This window comes from Pungitius pungitius, chromosome 3 (assembly GCF_949316345.1).
Source record: "Pungitius pungitius chromosome 3, fPunPun2.1, whole genome shotgun sequence".
NCBI classification, from domain to species: Eukaryota; Metazoa; Chordata; class Actinopteri; order Perciformes; family Gasterosteidae; genus Pungitius; species Pungitius pungitius.
In genome coordinates, this window is record NC_084902.1 from 9809137 (window position 1) to 9828512 (window position 19376).

At 44.9% G+C, this 19376-nt stretch overlaps 3 protein-coding genes across 9 annotated transcripts in view; 1 reads left to right on the forward strand and 2 right to left on the reverse strand.

The window, feature by feature from the left end:
- Positions 1-10740, reverse strand: part of LOC119217125 (protein jagged-1b) — a 36618-nt gene extending 25878 nt beyond the window's left edge. For both annotated transcript variants that reach the window (XM_037470527.2, XM_037470519.2), the window contains exons 1-2: positions 9786-10740; positions 5373-5708 (exon numbers count right to left, since the gene is read on the reverse strand). In XM_037470527.2, coding sequence (XP_037326424.2) covers positions 5373-5708; positions 9786-9956 — 507 coding nt within the window. In that variant the 5' untranslated portion in view covers positions 9957-10740. The remainder of the gene's footprint in view (positions 1-5372; positions 5709-9785) is intronic.
- A 2743-nt stretch (positions 10741-13483) lies between these two features.
- Positions 13484-15771, reverse strand: snrpa (small nuclear ribonucleoprotein polypeptide A). 2 transcript variants are annotated; one of them, XM_037470653.2, is made up of 7 exons: positions 15638-15771; positions 15153-15234; positions 14867-15039; positions 14586-14762; positions 14277-14441; positions 14100-14188; positions 13484-14007 (listed from the first exon to the last, which is right to left on the reverse strand). In XM_037470653.2, exons 2-7 carry the CDS (start codon positions 15223-15225, stop codon positions 13848-13850), a joined length of 837 nt encoding a protein of 278 aa, XP_037326550.1. In that variant the 5' UTR covers positions 15226-15234; positions 15638-15771; the 3' UTR covers positions 13484-13847. The 2 variants fall into 2 exon arrangements, with proteins under 2 accessions (XP_037326550.1, XP_062417161.1); XM_062561177.1 differs by having other exon boundaries at positions 15673-15755.
- Positions 15772-15921: 150 nt separating this feature from the next.
- Positions 15922-19221, forward strand: actmap (actin maturation protease). 5 transcript variants are annotated; one of them, XM_037470636.2, is made up of 7 exons: positions 15922-16178; positions 16487-16664; positions 16894-16962; positions 17417-17541; positions 17799-17928; positions 18035-18105; positions 18662-19221. In XM_037470636.2, exons 2-7 carry the CDS (start codon positions 16492-16494, stop codon positions 18997-18999), a joined length of 906 nt encoding a protein of 301 aa, XP_037326533.1. In that variant the 5' UTR covers positions 15922-16178; positions 16487-16491; the 3' UTR covers positions 19000-19221. The 5 variants fall into 5 exon arrangements, with proteins under 5 accessions (XP_037326533.1, XP_037326542.1, XP_037326523.1 ...); XM_037470645.2 differs by having other exon boundaries at positions 16490-16664; positions 18662-19220; XM_037470626.2 differs by having other exon boundaries at positions 16320-16664; positions 18662-19217.
- The last annotated feature ends 155 nt before the right edge of the window (positions 19222-19376 follow it).

The following is a 19376-nucleotide window of genomic DNA, read 5'->3' on the forward strand; positions in this document are numbered from 1 at the left end:
GTTATTAACTTATCTCTAAAAAACACAAGCTCCAGATCCCAAGAGAATTAATCTTCATTGTGTTTTGTGCGTTGTTGGTTGATGAATTCCTGATCTGTGTGTTTGGGGTAGACTTAAAGAGAGTGTGTGTGTGTGTGTGTTTGCGTGTGTGTTTGCGTGTGTGTGCGTGTGTGTGTGTGTGTACACGCAAGCCTGCAGGTTTGTGCGTACCAACGATGTGCACAACAGTATCAGCGCACATGCAGGTATGCAAAGCTGCGTAGGAGAGTCAATTAAGGGACAAAAGAGAGCAGAGCACAAACGACAGGAGGAGAAGGAGAGTGAAAGAGAGACTGTGCAGAGAAAGAAAGCTCCAACTATTCTCCCCTCCTTTCGTTTCCCTCCACTGACTCCCCCCCCGCTCGGCTCCCACACAGGAGGAATGCACAGGCTACACATGCGTGTGAGAGAGTGCGTCTCTGATGTGATCCAGTTTCTTCTGATCAGTTTCAGTGATCACGAGCAAATGCAAAACAAATTTTCCTACTTACTCGTCGGTAACTAAACACATTATACAGAATATCATTTGATTAAACTTGAACGTACATACGTACATTCATTTGGTGTTTAGATGATTCAATCTAAACAGTTTGAGGCCTAATTCAAGTGATCTCCAAAATTATGATTGAGCCTAATGACCAATGACGAGGGGTATTCCAATGGTTTTATATATCGGTAGTATTTCAAAAGCGTTTTTTCTGTGGAGAAAGTTTCTGCTAATAAGCTTCACATTAAAAGGAGTTATCTGGCAAAACATTAGTTGACATTTTCACAGGAAGTGTGTTTGTTATAATTCACAAAAACAGGAAAGACTGTTCAGATTTATCTTGATGCACTGATGCATCACTTTTAACAATTTCATAATAAAGCAATAAGGTACGAGAGGCTGTACTTTATCGTCCAATAATGTAACACTTCGAGGGTGTGTTAGGCAACCGTCAGCAACAGTTATATTATTGAAAACCTAACATGTTACTTTGAGTGCGTAGTGATATGGAACGCTCGGGTTAATGTGAACAGCAACTGTACATTATCGTTCAATAATGTAGCCCTCGTGACTCTCTCTCAACCAATCAGAGCGCTGGATTTCATCTACCCGTGTTATAAAATTCAATATCAAAAGGGGGCAGTTCTGATACCTTTAATACAATTTTACTGATAATACTCCTGTACCTTTACTTAAGTGGTATTCATATAAATATAGAAACACTGGGCAAGTAGGCTAACAGTAGAGCAGTGATGGACTGATAGAAAGACTCACAGCAGATTCACCTGAACATATTTGCATGACGGCCCGCACTTTGCATTTCGACCTAAGGGCTCTGTGAAGAGAAGCTGCCTGATAAGAATTTCGGGCCGAGTAGGAAGTGCCTTGTTTACTTAAATGCAAGCGACAGATAACTTGTTTGGTTTACATTTTATATGTCGAAGTTCTGAGTTATCTGCCTCTAACGCGTCTGCTGCCAACACAACACAGATGAAAAGAAAGAGAACCACAGTGAGGTATCCTACACTCCTACAACTTAAAAAAAACAAGAACAAAGAAGTAGTAGTAGTTTAGTAAGCTAAAGTGAATTTAATGTTATTAACTAATGTTATTGCATGGTTGACAGTGGAGATTGAGAAAGAACAGATGTTACAGGTAGACTTCTCCCCGTGTGAGTCCCTCCTAGCGACAGTCGACTATGGCCTCCGGACGTCGGCGTGATCGTGAATGAGTTTTAAAACCTGACATGAGGATTATAAACGGCGGCGACTTCACTTCCATCCATTTCCTATCACATTGTCACAGGTGCCTTCAACAAAGGGGGCAGCTTGATGAACTACTTCTGAGGGACAAAAGGTCAGGAAACATCAGATTTAGTTCCCACCGTGTCCGGCGAGCAGTTGTCTCGGGTAGAATCCAGACGCACTGAGGGATAAGCGCTGCATGGTCATTAGTTTTGGTCTTTACAGGCTCTTTTTACCTGCCAGCTTACCTTCTCTTTAACTTTAACTTGTCATTGCCCCTCCTCATAGAGCCACTGACTTGTTGAACCTTTTGTCAGAAATGAACTGAGCTCTCTCTCTCTCTCTCTTGGCAGTTCGCTCTGTTCCGCTGGTCACCCAAACAGATTGAAATGTGAAAACCGCCAGCAGACAGAGGGCTTAAATAAATGACTTTGAATTTATGATTTTTTTTTTCCCTCTCAGTGGAGCCACAGAAGCTAAAACATCCCAGATCTCTGAGTGTCCGTGATTCGATTTCATTTAGAAATCTCTGCCACAAACAATCCCGCAATGTCACCACTTTACATCTTGTGTTTATTAGAGAAGTCTTCGTCAGTTTTGTTTTGTGAAAACAAAAAGATATGTATTTGTCGAGCAGTTTGTCAACTAATCGACTGGCAGCTGCAGTGGGAACACGGATTATAAATCATCACAACCCGACCACCATGAGACTCACTTGTTACAAATGAACAGAGGAAAACAGTTGTTTACAGTGCAAAGTGAGACATCTGTAAGCAGAGCAATACCAGCACAGACTGCTGCCCAAATCTGGATGGTATTATACACAAAACAAACACAGGGAATTACAACTTTGCTCACATTCATAGACACACACACACACACACATACATACACGACCGCACACATTTCCCTGAAGTGATTAGTGGGAGAAAGAACAAGTGAGGGAGGGCAAGGGACCGAGGGAGCTCACCTTTCCTCATAATGACTACGCTCACCTGTTCATCCCCTCACCTGGGGCAGGAGGATCACTCTCCTCCCCCCCTCCCCCCTCCACCTCGAAGAGATGGCCATGCAGATAAAAGGACTCTTTCAGGGCAAAATGCACGCCGCTGCTGTGTCCCCATGTTGTCTCTGTTAAACCCCCCCCTCCTTCCCTTCCAATCGCCCTGAAACAGATCCAGGTCAACTTTCTGACGGAGGACTTTCTCACACTCCTTTACCTGCCGATCGCACACCTCCCCCCCAACGCGCAGGAGAAACCGCGTGGCGCACGCAGCACGAACACTGAAGAGCACACAGCGGCAGAGCGTGCACAGATAAGGGAAGTTAATTGGCTGTGGGACAGAGAGTCTCACAGGTAAATGTGCTGATACTAATCGAGAAGAAGAAACGCAAGCCAGTGTGTTACGTCCTGGTGTGAGTGTGTTGTACTGAAGCTTCAACTTGGTTTTGTGAGATATTAGAAATATCATTACACAATAATACGAATGACAGCGACAGGGCTGTGTTGCCGTGTCTGTAGTACTTCCATTATGAGAAAGAAGCCAATCATGCGGAGAGCGAGCGAAGGCTCAAAGAGAGAGGAGACTGCAGGAGGAAAAACTACCAAGCAAACAAAGCCTCTGCAATCCCCAGATAGATTGTAGCCCCCCCCCCCTCCTTATTCCTGCCAAGTCACTTGACTTTATGATGGAATGATGGAAGGATTTCAGAATCCAAGAGGTCTACCAAGATTTGTGTTACTGCTTCTAACTTTCCATCAAAAGATTTCAGGGATCAAAGCAGACAAAAAAGGTCAAATGATTGTATGTACGTTTAGTAGGGAACCTTATTTTTGTATTACCTCCTCATTGTTAGTGTTTGGTATGTAAAACGTCAGGAATTGTTATAGTTGACATATACAATAGTTGATGTTCTCAAAATGCTTGAAAGAGGTTAATTTTAGTATCATAAAATAAATTACTATTATTATTATTTGGGGCTTAAATGGACTGAAACGATTTAGGTAAAGCGCATAACAATGTGCGTGAATTAGTATATATAAATAATAGTAAAGAGCAAAGCAGAAATAACCATAATTATATGGGTAAAGGCCGTCACAATTTCTTCACTACATGATTATCATGGACAAAAAAAATAATAATAATAATACCCATTTAAAAAATGTTCTATCACATTATTAGTAAAATGTATGTTTAACTTTGTTAATTGGGCAAATTAATTAAACTGAGAAAACATGTATATGGAGCTGGAGTTATGGTCTTTTACTTTAACTCTACAAAAACATGGAATAAGAGGAAATGCATTATTTAAGGTGGAGGAGCAGGATATCAATGTGCAATGTTCTTTTGTATCCCGATTATTTGCCGGTTTTTTGCAACACTCCTAATACGGGCCGTCAAACACTTTTTATTGGACGCTGCCAGATTAACATCCTCGCCGACTCACACCTGTTTGTGATGTTTTTTTACCTTCTTTCTGATTTATTTGGAGAAACCCGTAAAGAAAGAAAGGGAGGGAGGGCGTTTGGAGGAGGTAAAAGTAGATTGAGTAATTGATTTTTCTATCTCGGAGACACTCGCCCGCTGTTGTGCAAATGGAGGATTCATTAATTGGTCTGCTCTTTAATGAGGAAACCTGATGAAGCCGCCAGCAGCTTGATGTTTGATCGAGACGATGGTTCATTATCCCCCGATGGGCCAGAAGGTTTTGAGTACAGAAAGATCCGGGTAAGAGAAAGAGGACAAAAACATCCAGATGTTGATGAAGACGTGACTCTGAGAAGATCAAGGGATGTGAAACCTTACTGCACTGTAAATGACATTCTGTACCATTCCTTGGTTTCATAAAATATTGGGAATCCAGAAAAATATTTATCCCATGAGTTAAAGAACCTCATTTGGTGATGAACCCATTTAGATGAAGACTAGAGGTTTTATGCCTTTAGACATTTAAAAATGAAGTTTTGATACCAAATTGTTGAGATCTGAAGAAGTGTAAATGGCTCTTCTTCAGGCACACATCATCGTGGCCGCCGTCTCAGTTTAGCGGTTAGCATGCAGTCATTCGCCAAACAACACTAAGTTCAAAGTATAGCTGAGGCTGGGGGGGAATGGGATTAGTTTTGCGGGTAAACTATTGGAACAAAGCTGCTTAATCTACATTACAAAAAAAAACAGAAAATTGCATTCATTTTTTGTGGTTGTGCCAGGTCGGTGCGCTTCTGTTATCATTTGATTACAGCACATTTTGGTGTCACAAGATGAATCAAGGCAACACAATTCCTTCATTAAGAATTTCCCAAATTTGACTTTTAATTAGCCGGCAGCCCAATGTGATATTTGAACATTCATTTTACAAGGGCCTTTTGCCATACCAAAACATAAAAGAATGGTTATCTAGTTATGATCGTTTTTTTTCTACGTACTTCCAGTACTTTCACCCGAAGCCACTGAAGGACAACCAAGGTGCAAAAGCACGCGAGTCTGAACCCTGAGTGTCATTGATATTCGACTCTAGCTTCAGTTTGAGTGTATTATACTTGAAGCATAGCCTGTTTCCTTGGTAACCATACTGATAACCAGCGCTGCCCCTGTACTTACCGGCCATGTGTATTTGAAGGGAATGACAATGTGTCCGCTAGTCCCGTCCTCTCCTCCTCCTCCTCCTCCTCCGCCGTGCCCTCTGTGGCGGAGCGACTGGGAGTTTCCACCCAGGATCCCCGTGCTGCCCAACCCGAAGGTGCAGGTCCCAGTTGGGACGACCCGGGCCTGGTACTCCTTGAGGCAGGCCTTGAAGAAAGTGTCACATTGATCCCGGGCAGAGCAGCGCTGCCCGCCGCCGTTCTGGAGGTCGCAGCAGTCTCCATTCTGCAGAAGTCCGAGGGGGTTCTCGAAATATTGGATCTGAAGCTCGAACATGCCGACTGCACACACAGCCTGGGTCCAGGGAGCAGAGAGGAGAGGAAAGGAAAGGCGAGGGTTAGATGAATATATCGTCTGTTTTTAAAACAAAGGCATTTTCAACAACAAGGCGTTTTCAAGGAATAGTGCGTCACACTTAAGGATGTAACTTTCATCAGTGAATACACAACTATCCCCCCGTCAAGTCCACAATTCAACGTCCAGTTCACACATTAAAAAAGGAGATGTAAATGAAAGCGCTTTAGTGGTGCTACTTAGCAGGTCTTTAGACAGAACCAGCAGATGATGATGGTTGATGATGGTTCAGCAACATTGGTGCAGAAACACCCTTTTTTTCCCCAGTGACACAAAAACCAGCAACATAAATGACAGACGCATGAGACCACACACTGTAAACAAAGACAAGAACCAGAATCATTTGCCATCCGATTGAAACATCATTGGGTGTAGAATAGAAAACAGGAATTTCACCTGAAAAATATATTGAAGTGTTTGAGTTGTTTTTCCTGCAATGTGCTGTCTCACTATACTGGGAATCCACAGCAGCCCTCACGTCTCTTCTGTATCATCTGTACGAGACCTTCAATCGATGAACAAAAAATATTTTCCTTCCACACAGAAAAAACAGTGCCTTACATAAAACAATATATTTCTTGACTTCCTTATCTTTCTTTTTATGTCTGTACTCCACCTTTGTCCACCTTTGTCACCAACACTCCCTTCTCTTTTGTAACTCACTCTTCCCAGGAGAGGAAGACACTGAGGAGGAGGCGCTCTTCCTCCTCCTCTTCTTCTTGCTTTCTTTCTCTGTCTGCAGGGAACCAGCCGTAACCCTCCTGTCATTTCTCTCTCTGTGCCTTATCAACTCTTTTCTGCGTTGTCTCCGTGCTCCTTTTCATCCGCCTCTCGCTCTTTTCTCTGTGCTCACACCCTGTTTAAAGATGGGTGGAGGAGACAAACACACACAAACACACACACACACACACACACACACATACACACACACTAGAGTTAACAAGACCCCCTGGGAGTCTCGGGGCATTGCGGTCATGTATATGCGAGCGTGCGTGTGTGTGTGTGTGTGTGCGCGTGTGTGTGTGTGTGTGTGTGTGTGTGTGTGTGTGTGTGTGTGTGTGTGTGTGTGTGTGTGTGTGTGTGTGTGTGTGTGTGTGTGTGTGTGTGTGTGTGTGTGTGTGTGTGTGTGTGTGTGTATATGTCACAGTAGTAGAATGAAGCTTTGGCTCCTTCTAACCACAGCGAACACACAAAAAATTGAAGCCAGTTATCTCGGTTTGCCATGAAACCTCAAGTGATGAATAAATCTAAATAATTCACAGCCCTTTACGGCATCCTTGTAAATGTAAAATCATCCAGCTTAATTATTGCTCATCAAATCCAGGAATAAGAGTCGTGTAACCCCAACGGTGATGTGCGCTTCATCGCGGACCGAAAAATCACAGCCGACACGCTCTCATGTGACCGCAGCTTAGCATCAAGCCAGAATCTCAGTCGCCCCATTGTGTTTGGTTTGTGTGTCCCTCTCATGCCCCCGTCCCTGCGCCGAGAGGGGTTGTGAGGGGGTGAGATGGGAGGGGTCAGGGGCACGGAGGGTCGGGGAGGGGACTGGTCCTGATCAAAAGGCTTGCGGAGATACAGTGGCGCTCATCACTCTACATCCTCCTTTCTTCCTCTTCTCCTCTCGCTGCCCGAGCCATTCCCTGCATACCAGCATTTCAGCGCTAACCAGAGGGGGGTGGGGTGCAGGGGGGGGAGAGGGACAAAGCCAAGTCTCAGCAGGAGATCACTACACCGAAACCTCAAGAGTGGCTCACAAACCAAATCCGCTCCATCTGAACACACTCAAGGGTCACTTAATGAAATGTGTTCAACTGTAAGCAGCAGGTGAGACTGTTCAAAAGAACAGCAGAAGTTTGAATGCAAGTCAACGGGAAAAGTTGAAAATAATGAAACTCCAGCAAGCACAAGTCTTCCTCTCTAATATAGGGCGGCTGCAGCTATTGTTCGCATTTGTACCCCAAAGTTGAACAGTGCAGAGCAAACCAACCAAATGAATTGTTAAGTTTTAATATTTCTTAAATATCCAAGAGAGGGTTACCCCATCCACAGGAACATGAGTTTCGTTGTGCCAAAACCAATTCCATTTGGAGAGTCATTTCACCTCCAAAAACATGTTTCAGCTGTGCTGTAAATGTCGATGAGCTGAAACAATGCCTTTATTGATACAATACTTGATACAATACTTGCTAAAAGACAATTCATAATCTGACTAATATTAAATTGAAAAATGTGGAAAGAAATGTCTGTATCAGCATAAAAAATGCAAGAACTGTTGTTTTTCCTCACCTGAAGAAACCTTGTCTTTGGGTTTGTTCAGCCAAAATGAGCTTTTAATAGAGGTTAACTGACATTATGTTTTCTGAGATTTTAAGAAACAAATCATCCGTGATTCCGTGATGATTGATAATAAAAATATTGGCAGATATATTCCAAAAAACTTCAGGCTGCATCTCAACACTTCAGCTCATGCCCTGCAGGCCAGTTGGAAGCACAGGTTTCCTAAATATTCAAATCACTAGCTTACAAATACGGAATCTGTTGTTCCTTATGCGTGAGAAAGCTGATGATAAAGTAGCCGAAACAACCTCAACATGTTTTACTCTGATGAGCTGAAACTCTCAGTGTCGCAACTGTTTCCCCAAGACTCGCGCTGTGCTGCGGTTTGAGCCTCGGAGATAACACAATTAGAGCACACACGTCATGCTGGACAGTCAGTCAATAAGCTTCACTCTGTCAGTGGGATCTGGGGTTGTCCTCGAGGACGTGATCTCCTGTCTCCGTGCATTGATTAATGGTCCCCGGCAGCAGCAGACCATCCACAGTGTGTGTTTCTCACTGCAGTGCAGTCGGAGCATGGAGGGAGAGGAGTGTGTTGTTCCTCAGCTGTGAGCAGGTTGCAGAGGTGCAGAGAGAGAGAGAGAGAGAGAGAGAGAGGCATGCAGAGCTGCCCAAACGTTCAACATTCACACGCCCCGAAGTGTATTGGGCTGTGGCCCCAGGCACCACACACCCAAAACGCAGAGGGATGGGAGCTTGGTGTTGGGAACACGCACATGCACACTTTGGACCACCTCTGGGCCTTTCTGCTGTTGGATCCTGACACCCATCATGGGCATCCTGATCAGGACGGCAGCGGCTGACAGCTCGCAGGGCAGGAAACAGAAAACGCCATGTGGGTTTGCACCTTTTTGCACAGAATTATGTCGGTACATCCAAATTTCCCATTTCCATTCCACCAGAAACAATGGCCATGTTGCCTGAGGCTAATGCGTGTCTGAATAACTTACTCTGGTTGCTGTCTTTTAGAAGGCACTGCAACGCTCAAAAGAAACTCAATGATGTACTGAGATCAAGGGAATAGAAAACATTAAGAAAGTGTTGTGTAAATAAATAACGATAAAGATGGAGATGCAAAGAACAGATACAGTCACTGCAAATAGTGGACACTGAACAGAGGGTGAATGCTGCATATGGAGGTGCATGATTATATTATAACATCATTATCTTTACTGAGGAGCACCAGTACCTTAAAAAAAAGGTTTTTATATAAATCGTGATTCATTGTGATTCATTGTGCTCGCTTTGGCCCCATAATACAACGCAGTAGAGTAATATACACTGACCTCTATCACGCTAAAAATACATGTGATCTTGCTCAAACATTCCTAGGCCAACACACATTTTTGCTGTGATATTTGCAGCCCATGCTCCTAAAACAGAACTACAGTAGTTCCAGCGAATAATAGACACCAGCGGGCAGAAACAACAGGTGGGCACCGCGCCATGTAGGAGCAGAATGAGGGCAGCACAAAGAGGGACGGGGAGTGTGTCCGTGTGTGTGTGTGTGTGTGTGTGTGCGCGCGCGCGCGCATGTGTGACTGTGGACCTCATAATTGACTGTTTTCACGCCGGCTGATTACAGGCTGAACCACATTAAAAGTCCGCTGCAGGGGGGGGGGGGGGGGGGGGTGTTAAGTGCGTGGCGCCCGAAATAGCACTTAATCGGCGGCTTACCTGCGGTTGTATCGTGAGCGCGACGAGAAGAATCACAGTGCGCCGCAGGTGGAGGTGGAGGTGGAGGTGTCCCCGGTGCCGGTCACTCCTCACGCCCGGCCTCGCAGTGATCTTTCCACTCGCGTTTCTGGGATCGAGCCGAGCAACCCCGTGCGCTCTAGTGCTCTCCATCCCTGCGCCGGGGGATCGGGGAACGTGTTGTGCGCTTTGGCGGCGTGTCACCCTCCTCCTCCTCTTCCTCCTCCTCCTCCTCCCTCCCAGTGTCCGTCCGTCCGCCCAGCTCTCCTCCTCTCCGGTTCTTAAACCCTGGAACTCACGCAGAGCCACTTCATTGCGTCCAGGTGGGAGAAACCCTAAAAACCCGTATTGGATGTATCCCCAGACCCAGCGACCCGTGAAACTCGCACCTGATCAACCCTCTTGCGGCCGTGTCCTTGGTTGGACTTCTACCGCGAACCTCACGCGCACACAAACACACACGCTGCGCTTTGCCGTGTTTTCCTCCCGACACCTGCGTTAAGAGGCTTTAACGGTCCAATCCGCAGGGCTCACTCGACTTGAACTCTCATTCCAAATGAGCTCGCGCTCTCTTCTTCAGTCTCTCTTCAAACCTTGAAAACACTTTAAAAAGTCATCATAAAAAAAAACCGCGTTTAATCTTCGTCGGGCGAGTGCGTGAGAGCCGGCGCCGAAGTTGCGTCTCTCTCAGGCGGAATGATTCCACTTTGCGCTTCTCTCATCTAAAAGCCGGTGGTTGGTCAGTTGTTAACCCGATACGAAGCCCGGGGGCGACAGTCGGTGTGGGAAACAATGAGAGTGGGAGAGAGGGGGAGAGAAAGAGGGGGAGCGAGAGAGAGGGCATGGAGGGTGTGTCCTGAGGCAGGGAATATCCGTCTTTCAGCTCTTGTCCGGGTGGTTCCCAGCGCGCACCAATTCCCTCGTCCCTTTCTCTTTCTCTCTCTCTCTCTCTCTCCCTCCCCCCCTCTCTCTGCACTTTGCGCAACCTTCGGATTAACCCCCAAACGTTTTGTCCCCTTCGCATTTACGCACGGGCTTGCGTTTCAGCCCTCCTCTGTTTCCTCTCTACCTTTTGTTGCACCTCGCCGGCTCGTCTCCTCCGGTTTCGGAGCCCAGCCGCCCGCCGCCCGCTTCAAAGCTGCGCCGCGCCAATTAACTGCGTCTCTCACAGGCTCGGGCGGCCTCTCGACTGGAAAGTTCTCATATGGCGTAGGATGCCCTCTGCAATTAAAATACCACGTTGCTACGGACACCGACGTTAGAAATATATTTGCAAAAAAAAAAAAAACAGGAGAAGGACACCAAAACGGCTGCTTTGTAGAGCTTAATGATGGTAGTTATTGCGCCTACACGCACCTGCATACTGATCATCATAAGAACCATTTATGATTCTACTTGTGGACTGCTTTACGAGGCCGCCGGCCGCAATAAACACTATCCTGGGTTGAGCGCATGGATATAAAAGAGAACAGTGAGGCATAGGCTTCTTTTAAATATTGGCAACGGTCACATGGCACACTTCCCACATCTGACTTCCGGAACTCGTCTTGTTTGGGGTGCAGGGACCTCCGCACACAATGTACCTTCTTCATCGGAGGAAACCTAATGAGATTCTGCCTCCCTCCTCCCCGAAACTTGTTGCTCAAGAGCTTCCCTGACAACCGCATGGTGTTTCAGCGGGCCGGCGCCCCGCAGTGACCCCTGGAGCAGAACAGAGGGCCCTTACGGAGCAGAGGGGTTGATTTGCATAGCGGAGCAGTGACCTCCGAAGCATGAGCTGCATTCTAAATGTCCGGAAACACTCGGCTAGAACTGGGTCGGCCCAGAGGCTGCTGTGACGGGTGCACCTGAGACGGACTCAAACAAAAGGGAGCAAACATTCCAACTGTGGGCCTTGTGTCAGGCGGGAGTGTATTTGGCACCATCTGATGGTCACGCGTGTTCCTTGTGGGCAGAATTTTAGGATGGAATGTGTTTTACTTCTGGTGCATGGGAACCTTTTGTGCCATTTAGCTCCATTTCTGCTCTTAATTGTCAAATTTTAAAGATAAAACCCCTTCAGATGCAGATTTAGGAGTTACACTAGTCATAAAAGGTTCAGTCTGAAAATGTATATTTTTGTTCAGGTGGTTTGTAACAGCGGCACACAGAGTGCAGTGATGCAGTAATGAAAACACAGGTGTAAGCCAGGGTTTTTAGTCACAGTTTGTACAATGACCGGCCCACTGGCCGGTCTCTGGGTTTAATTGGTTAATGACAAGAAATGTGACCACTCTCTTATAAAGCAATAAGGGCCTGTGAATGCAGGTATGCGCGGTCACCAGCTGATGGTCGAGGTCACTTCCATCCCGCCGGGATACGTAAAAGCTGCCTTTTCAGTACCCGCGACTGAGAGATCACTGTCTTTGGTGAATGGGAAGGAGACAGGCGCGTTGCCAAGTGCACGCGACACTCACTCACTCACACATGGCGCCCTTGTGGCTAAGGTCAGCGCTTTCTCAAGGCGGAATAAGGCAGTGGAGAAAGGCCTGGGAAACTACAGAAGAATGTGCACGCCTGTGTACACTGTTGAGCTGACCTGAAGACAACTACTGCGGCCGCAGTTTAGGCCCACAAACAGGAGGCCCAGTGTGCCGTAGTGAGTCTAAATTAAGCTTCTCAAACCGGATTCACGCATCACTTCGCCCAGCACTGGCATTGATGGGAGGTTGTGGACCTCATTGGCCTGTAATTACTAGTTTGTAAACACCTTTGAGGATGTGCTCCAATCCACACAGCAGGCATTCGCTAATTGGCTGAAGACAAATTGTTTGCATTTGCGTTCATTAAATATTCGTGCATTACCAATACAGAGCTTGTGAAAATGGGTCTACAACACACTCCTGATGGTTGCATGCAGAAACTCGCTTGGGTTTATTGTAGTTCAACCTAGAGTATGAAGAAAAGTACTGTTATAGCCACTTAAAAATGAAATAGCAATGCAGTTTAACAGTGAATTAACTACTCTCTGTATATAGATGAGCGTGAGAAAATCTGATAACTATGGGTGGCGTCAGACTGGCCTGTAGATAGTAAAATCAAATTTCTCTCATGGGTCAAATAAGATACAATTTCATTGATAGATTTGCATTCAGGGAATTATGTGTCCTTCAGAGCACAATTTAAATAAGAGTCCAATTAGTTTACGGTTTCAATTTACAAGCAGAAGAGTATTGCATGAAGGCACATGATGCTATGAGCGTTTTCAGAGCTGCACTACTACTAAAAATGTAGAGGATCCCATTTTCTAAAAATTCTTCAGGAGAATTTGGGTCCATCAAAATATTGAGACCAGTCAAGGTGTTTTGTTGCATGACAATAGCACTTTTCTACCGGTCAACATTTTCTTTAATGCTCCACTTCTAAAACGTTAAGAGAATTATGATAATCATCTTTTTCCTCCGGTGGACCCAAGGTTGGCTTTTTCTGTTAGAGTTACACAAGCAATTTCTGCCATAATTTTCCATATGACCTCTCCATTAACTGATTGCTAAGAATTCAGTTGCTGCAAAATCCATGACAACGGGGTCTAAGCGGAAGCAGCACACCTCAACAACAAAGCGAGAAGACAGTAGGTTTTTCAGCATCTTATTGGCCATACCCGGACTAAAACAAATAGAAAAGTAAGCCAGAACAAAATCTTAAAGAAAATGTATTTTAGTTATAAAAACAAAAAAAGCTCCAGGTACAATGTCTGGCAGACCAGACGCTGGGTGCAATGCTTCATGACATCAAAATACAGATGAAACATCAGGTTGCTCGAGGATTTGAATACTATGTATATAAACTCCTTGCATTAAACTAATCAGTAAGATGAAGAACTCATCCATACATTTACACTACCATTGTTTTAAGTCAAGAGTTCTGCAAATGTGGTGCAATATAACAGAGCAACCTTATGCAAAAGATGTATACTTACATGTAATCCTGGACGATAAAAAAAAGACAAACAGCTTGAGGGCTGATTTCTAAAATTGTTTTTAAAAGATCAGACTGGAACTGGAGTTATTTCTTTGCAAATGAGATCTTCATGGCGTTTGCCTGAGTGATCTTAAAGCCTTGCAGTGCGTCTCGTGCAGCTCCGGCCTGAACCTCGTTATCAAACTCCACAAAGGCGATGTCGTGACGACCAGGGACCAGACGCACCTCCTTGAACCCGGGGAACCTGAACACACAATACAGTCACATCAAGCATTCGACAAATTAATAACTACAAAATGTGAAGAAAAAAAACGCTGAGAGCAAGTCATTACTAACTGGTTAAAGAGCATCGAGAGCATGAGTTCGTTAGTCTCCTCTGGCAGGTTAGTGAGGAAGAGGATGTGATTGGGAGGATTTTCTGCAATCTGAGGATGGAAGAAAGGAGAGATCAGAACAAAATTACCAGGCAAATAATCAAAGATTTTGTACGTGTGCATATAAATGACAACATACCTGTTGGGGCATTTGTCCAGGCATCATCTGGCCAGGAGGCATGGAACCAGGGGGCATCTGACCAGGCGCCATCCCTGGAGGAGGCATCATGCCAGGAGGAGGCATATAAGGCGGCTGGCCCGGCATGTGCATCATACGTGGTGCCTGGCTCATGGGGGGCATTCCCTGAGGAGCAAAGTACAACAGTAACATGCGCGTCAGTCGCTGCCGTGACATTTCCCACCAACGCTCCCTACGAACAGGTTCTGTGATCGCCACTCCAGTGATGTATTCTTAAGTGTGATTAACAATGAAGACCGGACTACTTACAGGCATGGCAGTGGGTACACCACCGACCATGGACACAACCCCTCCCGGCACACCCTTCTTAGATCCCCCGCCATCAGCTCCTTTAATCTTTCTCTTCTCCTTTTTACGGTCACGCTCCACATACGTCCCCTTCATTTTAGCTATGATGTCAGAGTCAATCTTGGCATACTGGATACGCTGCAAAAGACAGATGAGTGAGTTTGCAGTTTATCTGCAGGTGTTACATTGTGTTGATCATTTGTGCTATATTTTTGTTGTATTCACTGTGAGGAAAAACGTACCATGGGTTTGTCGTAGAATGGAAATCCCTGCATGGATCTCAGAGCGTTGGAAGCACTGTTTACCTCTTTAAAAATAACAAAGGCCTGACCCTTCATCCTCATATTTCGTGCAACCAAGATGTCCAGAATCTGTCCAAACTGTGAGAAGATGGCGTACAACGACTTTTTCAACTCTGCAGGAGAAAGAACAATGAGCGAAACCACAAGTTTGATTAAGGAGACCCTGTGAGCTGCGTGCATTTACTTAGCGTTAAAATGTAGAATGTAAAGTTAAGAATAAACTTACCATCCTTCTTGATCTTCTCATTTAAATTGTTGATGTAGATTGTATGATTGAGTCGTACATCCGGAGCGGCCATCTTCCAAACCTGCAGATCATTAGTTGTATGGCAAACGCTTAAGGTGTAACATTTAACAGACGCTTTTATCAACAGTAAATTACGATAAGCGCATTAAACCAAGCGGGTACAGTCCCAGAACAAGTACAATTTCTTCAAGAATGCCAAACTAAGCATTCTCTTGCTCCGTTTACATCGGAGAAGAGCACAAATCGTTATTAGCCGCTAAGCAGCTACGGTTCCAACAATCCGCCTCGAATAACGTGTGGTTCATGTTAGCCTGAAAGCTAGCAGCTAGCTTATGTTCTTTAACGTTAGTTCACTATACCAACAAGCTTCTTTCTGTCGCTTTTCGCCCGACGATCTTTGTTACCACATACAAAAACAACAGCTAAGTATATTTTGCAAGAGGTCTAGATGAACAAGAAATTACCTATTGTTTCGCCTTTTAGTCGACGGACTGCTCACCTCGAAGTGCTGAATTCAAATCTCGGATCTTTCAAATCCCGTGCTCTGTTCTCGCGTTAATAACACAGTGGCCGTTTCCGCTAAATCCTGATCGCACAGGGGCATTCTATTTATCGCACACGTTTATTGAGCTGCTGTTGCCAAACATTACTCCAACATAACGTTTAGAAAAATTACATGGTTCAAAAAATAATTACTCAGTCGGTTACAACCGAATGCACGATTTTGATACATCGGGTCACACCTGTCCTTATGCAGCTCCCTTTTATTGTAATTTTTAGATGTATTTTCTCCCTCTTTGGCATACAATAGTTACATGAACACATGACGCAACAGTGCAGCGCAATAATTACAAAAAGTAAAACCTATGACCTGCACTCTGAAGTGGATGCAGCAGAGGGCGCTATGACCCTTTACCATTGGTGTGTGAGCCCTGCCGATACGAAGAAGAGTCACGTTGCCCAATGCGGTCAAATCCACACCACCAGCGCTGTTAGCACATCTCCGTAAGTCTCTCACGTGGCTCTAGGCTCTAATGTATCAAATGTGACGGAGACGAACGCTGATTTTCGGAGTTTAAACCATTTAACAGTTAGCATTTAACACCGAGCGAAGACAACTCCACTAACGTTTCGCCTTGCTCGCAGGCTACAGAGCTAAGAGGCTACGAGGTAGGAGGAAGTGAATGGTGGGCGGGGAGGTTGTATCCACTACTAATACCCAACGTGTACTGGACATCTTAAAGAGCCGCTGTAAGTGAGCTACACCCATGATGCACACGATTCTAACCGAAACACCACCTCTGTCCGCTCAGTAGAGATGTCAGTGGAGTGCCCCTACACGCCTCCTCCCCCTCCTCTTCCACCACCTGCTCCACCTGCTCCAGCCTCGTCCCCCAAGAAGAAGCTGTATCAGACTATAGCCATCAGCAGAAGTGCTGTGGAGGGGAACCTCACAGAGGCCTGCATGCTGCTCGCTCAGAGAGAGAGCAGGTGAGATGTACAGTGACAGACGACATTACACACTTTATAAACTGAATAATAATTTAAAAAAAAACACAAACTCTTTGTTACAAGATACACACGTATTGTCCTGCAAAACGTCCTCCCAGTGGGAAGCGTAATGACACAACAGTAGTGTCGTTAACCACAGCATCACAAATGAGTTTTCCAGCCTTTTTCTGGATTGTAATAGAATGTGTATTTATTATGTGTGTTTCAGTTTTAGAAAAGACCTTCAGTGGATACTTGTCAACACATATGTGCCTTCCCTCATCCAAGATGGTCCACAGTAAGTCCGTAAACTACCGCGTCAGACCGAGATGGTCCAGATGCGACCGGTCAACCGCCAAGCTGTTCTTATTTAACATTACGTTATTTAAAAAACAGGTTAAATAAACAAATAAAGAGTTTAAACCCAGACTGCCGGGGTAAAGATTTAGGCCTGCCAAAGGACCGTAACGTCACAGCAGCAGCCGTACAATGAAATTCTTCAATAAAAAAATGTAAGAAAATGTTAGTGTTGTCAATCATAATTCTTATGAAGGAAAAAAAAAAGACAAATCTGACTTTTAGATAATTCGTAAGCGGAGTAGGCCAAGAAAATAGCAGGTCAGTCAGTTCATCTCCAAATGATGAGGAACGCCTCGAGAAAGAACGAATGGACCTGGTGTGTTATTAGTTTGACCTGACGTGCTCCACTCTGCCAGCGCGTGACTGAGTGTGGGGGTCATTCTGTCTGTCAGGTGCGGCCTGGTGGCTTTGTGGATGTCCACTCACCTTCGAAAGCCACAGCTGTGTGTCGACATGGAAACGGTTGTTCAGACGGCGCTGAGCAGGGGATACACGGCACAGGGTGAAATGTTTTCAGGTGACAAAAGTGTTTAAATTGTTTTGAGTGATTCTGAAGGCTCTGTGTATCAAGAACAGAGGGGGGAAGAGGTTCTGCTGTAATGGATCACACCTTTCTTTGTTTTTCCAATAACACAACGAAGCGTTGACATAACTCCAGAAGTACAGATAAGACATTACACTTCAGATGTGCCATGTCATTAAAATGTGGAAGTTATCAGTGCAATTTCAACTTTTTTTTTTTAAATGTTCTCACTAAACATTTTATTGTGCCAGCTGACAACATGGCCCTGCTGGCAGAGGAGGTGTGTGGCTGTAAGGCCCAACTACTGTCGGGCGGCATTAGAGGCGATAATGCTGCAGCCGTCATCACACACCTGTGGGGGAGACAGCCCGTTCTCATCCCGTATCCCACAGCCATGAGGGCTGTTGTGACGGAAAACACCTGGTTGTTCGGTTGTTGCTGCTTCATTTAGTCATTAATGGACACAATTCCTTGATGGTGCGTTCAGATATGACGAGGATTACAACCATGAGCCGTGCCAACGGAGCGGCCACAGGGCGCACTGGGCGGTCGCCTCAGGTAACTGACCGGAGGGGTGTTTCATGGTGGCGGTTCAGAAAAGCAGGTTTTATAGTGAAAGGTCTTTAATTATTCCTCACATACAGATTTGGAGTTTTTCACTGCAGTAAAGAAACTAAATCAAACTTTTGTGTTCAGTCATTTCAGGTGTAGGTTCATGTGATGGAATACACTGTTGAACTACTGACTTATTGAACAGGATAGTTTATTCATATTAAGACCATTTGTAATTTCTTAATCAGTTAGGGTATGTTACTCCTCCACATGGGGAAAAATACTGTTGAAATACATAAAAAAAATATTCCTCTGCCATTTATCTGTAAAATGTTTACTTACTACTTTATTTACTCTACTAAAGGGTGAATAATTCAAACGAATGTTCCTAGCTATATCTTGGTGTCGGTAATCATTTATTGTTAATTTATACATTGTATTGATGGCATTATAAAATATAAGGCATATAATAAAACCAATAAAAGGCGCACACGTTGAGTGTAATGTTCTGCAGACATTTGAGAGAACCATCACACCATTGGCGTTTTCCGTTTTGTCCCAGGTGTTCTGCTCGGTGTGGACCAGGGAAGCGTGAGTGAAGAGCACACCCGGCCCCATCCCACCCTGCCCTGGCTCTCCGTTGCCGCTGACAACGGCGCTCCTTGCCCCGCCGGTGACACGGCGCTCAAAGAGGTCTACGTCCTGGCTAAGCAGGGTAAAAGCCTGCGCTACCAGCTGTGGAGTCTGGACAGCATAGCTCAGAGCAACGAGCAGCTGAGGACGATGGACCCTAAGAGAGCGACCGACGGGACCCAGTACGTGGTTCCTCAGGGGGGGGTGGAGGCCGGGCTGGCTGGACGGGTGGTGATGCTCCACACCAGGACGGAGAAACAGCAGTAAATGTGACATTCATGTTACTTGGATGTTAGGATCTTACATCTATCATCAAATTATCGTCTTGTAATTTAATCCCTGAAGTTTACATCTGAATTTTCACAAAATACCCCCACATTCTTCCAATACCACGTTTAAACGGCATATTTGAAGAATATTTTCTTTCCTTTGACAAATATATATCACAAATTATATGGAATATATTTATACAATAGTTTTAATACTTAACTGTAAATTTGTTGGGATTATTAGTCAAATAAATATTAAAACTTTGAAAATGGTGAGGGTTTATAAGAGTGTGTTCTGTTGTGTGTTTGTAGAGACTCTCGGAAAAAAGTTAAAAAAAACAGTAAAATGTGTATTTCCAGTTTATTGCATCCACA